The following is an 8,094-nucleotide window of genomic DNA, read 5'->3' as shown; positions in this document are numbered from 1 at the left end:
GTCACGCCTTCTCAACACGCTAAAATCATTCAGAGTGGCTTGCAGGGAGAAACACGACATTTATGGTAAGCGTCAGCCTTCAGAGAAAGAAAGCAGTTCATTAATTTACTTCACACTTACTTCGAAGTATGAGAATGTACCTTATCCCCTTAATCAATAGATATGATGTACAGTCAATATCTCAACACTGTTATAAAGGGGTCAGAAACACTCTCACACCACAAACATCAGCCTCAACTCTGTTCAGTGAAACTTACACAATGCTACAACCTGACTTTGGACTTCAGTAAACCCCGGAGGATTTTTTTTTTTACATCCCCAGAAGCTGTGATGTACTTGAGGAAGGTTCAAAACAACAATAAAATGAAAAGTTTTCCTCTGTCAAAACAAAACACCTCTCTCAGCTAGTAACATTTTTTAAAATCAATTCTGACTTAAAGATAGATTTCTGGGAGCATTTGTAATTGCTTAAATATGTGAATTACTTTTTAAAAACATATGGATATTCAACAGGGCTCCAAAGGCTGTGGACTTTTTGTTACACTGGTGTGGTGCTTTCTGTAGTTTAAGATGTTTCATTGTGGTGGCAGTGAAATTGTAATTACATTTCTGTAGGCAACTAATAACACAAATGGCAAGCAAGTTCTAAAATCCACCAAATTTGAACTGTTCACATGCATACATTTAACAGATATCTGGCCCAAACCCCACTAGACACAGAAGCTTCCAATGCACGTGGTCCAAGATTTGTTAAAAGCTTGTTTCTCTTCTCAGATAAATAAAACCCCCAGATTTCAATCAAAATCCCGATTTTTTTTTCTCAGAAAGAGGCGGTGGGATAGCCTACGAAAACTCCTACAATCTATAAAACGCTCAATTTCTCACCCCTCAGGAAAAAAAAAAAACACAATACTCTTACCCCCCCTTTTATCTAATCCTTTTGTATTGAAATTTACTCATCGCCACGGGACAAACACACGGTCTCCCCTACAGAGAGACTTGCACTTCCAAAGCCGAATCCCCCCTCAGAAGAAAAAAAAAGCTACCGCATCAAAGTAACAACTCTTTGACGCAGGCGCACACCCTCCCGAACGCTCTAAAAATACCCGTCAGCCTCCCTAAATTTCTACCCTTCCGCTGTAAAGCTAGGAAAGGAGAGGATGGTATAAATATGATTGTTTTAAAATGTAGTGACAGTACCCGAAAAATTAAGGGGAAGAAAACCAGTCAAGATTTGAGCTACAAGAAAACCTGAGGAAGTTGGAGACAGTGATAGCATTTGTGAATATTTATTCAACCTCACTCAACTTCGCAGTCAGTTTCACTCTTCTAATCGCCATGTCTCTCTTTTACGTACGTACACTTTACTGCACCGGTCCTATTCTCCATCACAGTTTCGTTGCAGAGACACACACAAGCACACACGATCCCCTCCCCACGTTTGTGACACACTGCCCTTGCCTCTCCCATGTGAAGCGAACACACACGCATCCACTCTCTCTCCTTTTTCACACACACAAACCCACATATTCACTCTTCCTCTTCTCCAAACCAAACACTCAGACACCACCTATCACACTCCCCCCGCCCCCGCCACACACACTCTACTGCACTCTCTTCCCTCCCCAGGTTTATCACTCAGTTGCACTACACTCACCCTTCCCCTCAACAATTTACTGGTCTGCTACCCTTTGTCACACATACAGTTAAATTGTCACTCACAACCCCCTCTCCCTCTTTGCACTGTCCCTCCCCTCCCCCCGTCACTGTTACACTGCCAGACTCTAGTCCCCAACCTCTCCGCATCCCCCCCACCCCCTTCCCTGGCTGCACTGTGTTCTCAGCTTGGTTGCACTCGCACATAGTTACACACACACACACACAAAACCGCTTTGTAACACACACGCAGTCACGCGCGCCCCTCCCGCTACCGCTTCCCGCAGCCCCCCCACGGCGGCCGGCGGCGGCGCCGATGACCTCACGGCGCGCGCGCCGCGCGGCCCGGCGAGGCCGCAGATTGGCTGGCCGCGCCTCCGCGGCACTTCAAAGCCGGAGAGGGAGCTACAATTGTGGTGGAATGGGCGGAACTGATCATTGTATTGCACACCTCTAAAAAAAACACTGCCTCTGATTTATCAATATAAAAAAGATCCTCTGAGAGGAGGAGGGCACTTTTGTGTGATGGCAACTTCACTTCTAGGGGTGAGTCTCAGGATTTTCTCTTGCTGGTTTAATTAGTTTTCTTTTATTGCCGATCGGAGGGGGTTAAAGTCGCCCCGGCCAGGCCACGGGCTATCAGTCTCTATTGAGAGCTTTTTTCCTCCCCCCTTTAAATACAAGTGAGTTTAGAGAAAAGAAAGAGGGGGAGAGGGGGCAGAGTCACTTTTTTCAGCGCAGGAAAAGGTTCGGAGGGCATTTAGACAAGCCACCTCGCAGCGCCCGGCCGCTCCCCGCCCCAGAGACGTGCGTCCAGCCTATTTTACGTGAGACGATTTCGGGGGTAAAGAGAGCAAGTTTTTTCTCCTGGGCAAACTGCAGATTTTCCCCTCTTCCCCTTAAAAAATTCCTCAGCCCGCCTTGTCTTGCAGGTACGTTGAACCCGTCTCTCTCTCTCTCATTTTCTCTTTTTTAGTATTGTAGACTTTTTTTGTATTTTAAGAAAATCAGGAAGAGCGATCGAGCCCTATAGTTTGACGTCTTTTGGCCTGGGAGAAACAACCCAGGATGGGTTTCTGGGAACTGCAACAGGATTTTCAAAGCTCTTCTGTGGATTTCAGGAGTAGCTCTTAAAACCAATCCAATGGTTTTTCCCCAGGCTTCTCCGCAAAGGAATCTTCCTTACCAATCTGGACTTTTTGCTTGCTAGTTTGTTTCGAAGTGCCTGGGGCCTTGTGTGCAAAAGAGTGTTGTTTTAGGTGAGAATACTTGTCAAACTCTTTAGCGTGGCGCTTTACTTCCGAATCAGACGCCGGCAGCCAAACTTGTCCCCTCCCGTAGAGTAGGAAGCAGCCGGGCGCCGGGGCTGTTGGGGGAGCCAGGTGAGTTTGTGGCGCCGCGCCGCAGCGAGAAATGGGGTGCACTGGGGGCGTTTTGGAGGCTACTAGAGGACTGATGCACATTTCTTTCCTCCCTCCCCCACCGGACCTTTGCCCACCTCCCCTCCCCCACCCCTTCTCCTCTCCTTCTCTCAGGAAGAACCGAGGTTGGGATCAACTCCTTTGGCCATGCTTGCTGCTACCTGTAATAAGATCGGCAGCCCCAGCCCGTCTCCCTCCTCCCTCTCGGACAGCTCATCTTCCTTCGGCAAAGGCTTCCACCCCTGGAAACGGTCCTCGTCCTCGTCCTCAGGCAGCTGCAACGTAGTGGGCTCCAGTCTCTCAAGCTTCGGCGTGTCGGGGCCCTCCAGAAACGGCGGCTCATCCTCGGCCGCGGCGGCTGCGGCGGCGGCGGCTGCGGCGGCGGCGGCTCTGGTGTCCGACTCTTTCAGCTGTGGCGGCTCACCCGGCTCTAGCGCCTTCTCCCTAACCTCCAGCAGCGCCGCCGCCGCCGCCGCCGCCGCGGCCGCCGCCGCCTCGAGCTCTCCCTTCGCAAACGACTACTCGGTGTTCCAGGCCCCTGGCGTGTCGGGGGGCAGCGGCGGCGGGGGTGGCGGCGGCGGCTCCTCGGCACACTCGCAGGACGGCTCCCACCAGCCCGTGTTCATCTCCAAGGTGCACACCTCTGTGGACGGGCTGCAGGGCATCTACCCGCGCGTGGGCATGGCGCACCCTTACGAGTCGTGGTTCAAGCCCTCGCATCCCGGCCTGGGCGCCGCCGGCGAAGTGGGGTCGGCCGGCGCCTCCAGCTGGTGGGACGTGGGCGCGGGCTGGATCGACGTGCAGAACCCGAACGGCGCGGCGGCGCTGCCCGGCTCCCTGCACCCTGCCGCCGGGGGGCTCCAAACCTCGCTGCACTCGCCGCTCGGAGGCTACAACTCGGATTACTCAGGCCTGAGCCACTCAGCCTTCAGCAGCGGCGCCTCTTCGCACCTGCTCAGCCCCGCGGGGCAACACCTCATGGACGGCTTCAAGCCGGTGCTGCCCGGCTCCTACCCGGACTCGGCCCCGTCGCCGCTGGCCGGCGCTGGGGGCTCCATGCTGAGCGCGGGGCCGTCGGCGCCTCTGGGGGGCTCCCCGCGCTCTTCAGCCCGCCGCTACTCTGGCCGCGCCACCTGTGACTGCCCCAACTGCCAAGAGGCGGAGCGGCTGGGCCCGGCCGGGGCGAGCCTGCGGCGCAAGGGCCTGCACAGCTGCCACATCCCGGGTTGCGGCAAGGTATACGGCAAGACGTCGCACCTCAAAGCGCACCTGCGCTGGCACACGGGCGAGCGGCCCTTCGTGTGCAACTGGCTCTTCTGCGGCAAGCGCTTCACGCGCTCCGATGAGCTTCAGCGGCACCTTCGGACCCACACCGGCGAGAAGCGCTTCGCCTGCCCGGTGTGCAACAAGCGCTTCATGCGCAGCGACCACCTCAGCAAGCACGTGAAGACGCACAGCGGCGGCGGCGGCGGCTCGGCGGGGTCCGGAAGCGGCGGCAAGAAGGGCAGCGACACCGACAGCGAGCACAGCGCCGCAGGCAGCCCGCCTTGCCACTCCCCGGAGCTGCTGCCGCCCCCCGAGCCCGGGCACCGAAACGGCCTGGAGTGACGTGCACCCCGCCCCTGCCTCTCTCCCCTTCCTCCTCCCACCTTGGTCCGTTTGGGCTTTGTGGGTCCTGGCTTTGGCTTCAGTCTCTCTCCACCCTGCTCACTATCTCTGTCTCTGCCCTTCTGTCTCTTAACTCTCTCTGTGACAACTTTGTAAAGGGAATGTGGACATGTAAGTAACACGCGTTGCTCTCCTGGGCCCTAGCTGTCTGTCTACCGGATAACACCGTTGGGGCCCAGAACAGCCCCAGCCGGCCCCTCGCCAGGCCTTTAATTCTGGTCCTCTCCTTGTTCTCCCGTCACCATCCCCAGTTGGGACGGGCACATCTTTTAGAGGGAAGTGGCCGCTGGAGGTAAGGGTGGACCGATCCAGTGCCTGCACGCGCGGTTAACAACTAGGCTGAGCAAGTTTGAGCACCACCCAGGGCCTCCGGGGCAGGCCAGCCGCCGACTGGCTAGGTACCATTACCAGGCGTCTGAGTTGCAAAGCGCCCTGCCTTGCAGCCGGGCGTCGCGGCCTGCCCTTCGCAGAGCTGTCGGGTGCCCATCTCGGGGCACGGAGACCCGGAGTTTGCCTAGTTCAGCTCCCCAACGCCAGCCCTGACTCTTTCCCTTTGTTCCCTTGGGTGGTACCGATGCAAGTTTTAGCTAAGGGCAGTCTTGGTGAATCGATGTTTATAACTTTTTAAAACGGAAAATCTAAAGAAAACACAACAGCATCCTTCTATTTGGTTTCCCTTGTAGGTAGTTTTTCCTCTATCAGTAAGCAAGTCTTTCTCTCAAAATTGTGCTAATATTGATCCCAAAGTTATTTTGATCGCATTAACTTATGGGGTTGGGGGTGGGGGTGAGGGTAGGTGTCTTTTTCTTATGCAAAAATACCCCTTTCCGGTGAGACCAGATTAACTATATCCGTGTTTGTCCTTTGCTACCTCGTTTTCACCACTCCAGAGCATAATCTCTTTTTTTTTTCCTAGTCCAGCAGTCAATTTGTATAGAACCCATTTCTGTAAATTCTTGCAATTCGTTGAAGATTCTTAGGGTTTAACTTTTTTGTGTGTGATTTAAACTTATAAACAAGTAAAGAAGCTATTGTTTATTTCGGACCAGGCTGTAGTTTAAATGCCAAAAGGGAAAAACAGAAAAAAAAATTGTAAGATATATCTGAACCTAATGGTTTGTACAACTGGAGAATCGTTCTAGATTAGATATCAATTAACTATAACTCCACCAGTGTATGGGTGCGAGGTGCAGTTGTCCAGGAGACGATTTTGTATAGTATTTTTCTTGTACATTACTTCCAGTAAATATTTGAAAATATATTGAAGTAAACTTGATTTTTTTTTTTTGACACAAGAAAATATTAAGAGTTATTCTTGCAGTTCTGATGAGCTGCAGATTTTTTGAACTCACTTCTGGAGGTGCAGAGCCACAAACGCACTTTCGGGGCCTAGTTTTGCTCGAATATGAATTTAGATAGGTATCAAACTGTAACTAAGACAATATTTGATAAATGTGGGATGACACTTAATTTAATGAAGCATGTACTTACTTGCATTTGCTGGCAGTTCAGGCATAGTTAAAGTGAGAGTTCTCTTATATTTCATAATAACTGGGTCTGCCAAAAACCCATGTGTTAAATAAAATGTCCAAGTGAATCTCAACTAACTTTGGCCTTTGTGTATTTCCTGAAGGTAATATTGTTAACTGTTAATAATAAACACTCCTGACACTACATTTAAATGTTTGCAGATTCTGCAAACTAATTGATCATTGTAATGTTGAAATAATTTGGATATTTCACATTGAAATGAAAAGCCTTTCTCTGGAACATTTTAGACTTGCATTTTAAATGCATGAAATGTAATTGATTTATTTGTAATATTTTAAATGGTATTAATAAACTCAGATAAAGACTAGGTCAGTTAATTTGTATTTTTTTTCCTTTTTAAACTATGGACATTTGCATTTTATCTTCAGTTAAATGTCTAATTTAAACAAAACATAGCCCTGTTTTGAGGTAATATTTAAATAATTGTTTTTAAGCTATTACTTAGATGGAATGGTATATTTGGGGAAGCTGTGTTTTCTCTGTTTACCAAGATTAAGACTGTAGTGTCTAAGAAATGTTATTATTTACCAGTAGATTTTAGCTCCAAGCATCAGGATTTACTGAGCTCTTAAAATTTATACAAAGTCACCAAACAATTGAAAGGAATTTCTTCGTTCTGCTTTCTTCTCATTCTCCAGGAGTCAGGTTGTTGGCCATTGGTTGCATTTGGTATTTAAAAGGCCAAGCCTTACACTAGAAGATCAGTACATCTAAAATAAAAACATGGGTTTGGGAATAACTTTTTGTTGTTAGGGGGTGGAGGAGGTCAAGCTAACAAAAGCTTGTTTTTGGCATTCCATGTCTTAGCTAAAGATTATGTAGAGGTAAATATCAGTAGTAGATTCCTGTTGAAATGAGTTATCCGTTCTTTTAAAGTCTCTAAACAGCCACCAAAGAAAAGGAAGGTTAAACCTTAATCTATCTACTAGGCTATTGTTCATAGGTGTCAATGATGCCAATAAAAAAATACTGTCTTGTTATGTCTAAGTGCATTTAAGCAATGGGTGTTCCTTGAGCCATACTTTGAAACATAAAATACTTTAAATGTTGATTGCTGTTATATCAAAGTATTTCACTATTAGATTAATATTATTTTGAAACAAACTGAATAAAAAGTTAGTGTGTTCAGATTCTTTTAAGTTTAGCTTCTTTCTTTCCGTTTGCATTTCCCCACCCTAAATTCAGTCTTGGTGTGCATCTTGAACTGACAAATTTTCAATGAAATTTATATAAAGTCATTATTATCCATAGAAACAAGTGAAAATACAGAGTGTTATAAATACTGTAAATTCATAAGAAAAAGACAGGGATAAAGTATTTTAGAATAATGTAGTTTGTGCCCAGGTAACAGCATGCCTTAATCCTGTTGCTTGTGCTGATGTTTGAGAACTCCAACCCCTATGGCTTTAGGCAAGCAAGTAAACTCTAATTCTTTGGTATACTACAGCTCTACATAATGGTTTTAAAAAGTAAAATGGTCTCTTTCTGTCACTTTCTTCCTAGGGGTAACACGCAGAACACAATTTAAGTGTTGTTTCTTTTTTATTGAAAGTTGCAGTGCTGAGGGATTCAGAGAAAACGGTTCTGAAGGAGTTAAATGTAGTGGCAGGTAAGAAAAAAGCTGCTTGGTACCTTCATTATATCAGTTGCATTTTACCCAGGATCACATGTGATTTACAAAGTGGTTGATGATAAGGATAGATATTGTCTGGAAGAAGATTCTGGGGTGCATAAACGGGGACAGATTTTTCTGCAGTGTGGATGTTCAAATTTTCACTTTCTTCCTTTGGCTTCTCCC

At 48.1% G+C, this 8,094-nt stretch overlaps 1 protein-coding gene across 1 annotated transcript; it reads left to right on the top strand.

The window, feature by feature from the left end:
- The first annotated feature begins 2,181 nt into the window (after positions 1-2,181).
- SP8 (Sp8 transcription factor) lies at positions 2,182-4,685 on the top strand. The gene is made up of 2 exons (XM_068973389.1): positions 2,182-2,202; positions 3,192-4,685. The coding sequence occupies exons 1-2, from the start codon at positions 2,182-2,184 to the stop codon at positions 4,683-4,685; spliced, it is 1,515 nt and encodes a 504-aa protein (XP_068829490.1).
- Positions 4,686-8,094: the final 3,409 nt, after the last annotated feature.

Source organism: Capricornis sumatraensis, chromosome 5 (assembly GCF_032405125.1).
Source record: "Capricornis sumatraensis isolate serow.1 chromosome 5, serow.2, whole genome shotgun sequence".
NCBI lineage: Eukaryota > Metazoa > Chordata > Mammalia > Artiodactyla > Bovidae > Capricornis > Capricornis sumatraensis.
This window is presented reverse-complemented; position numbering and strand designations above follow the sequence as displayed.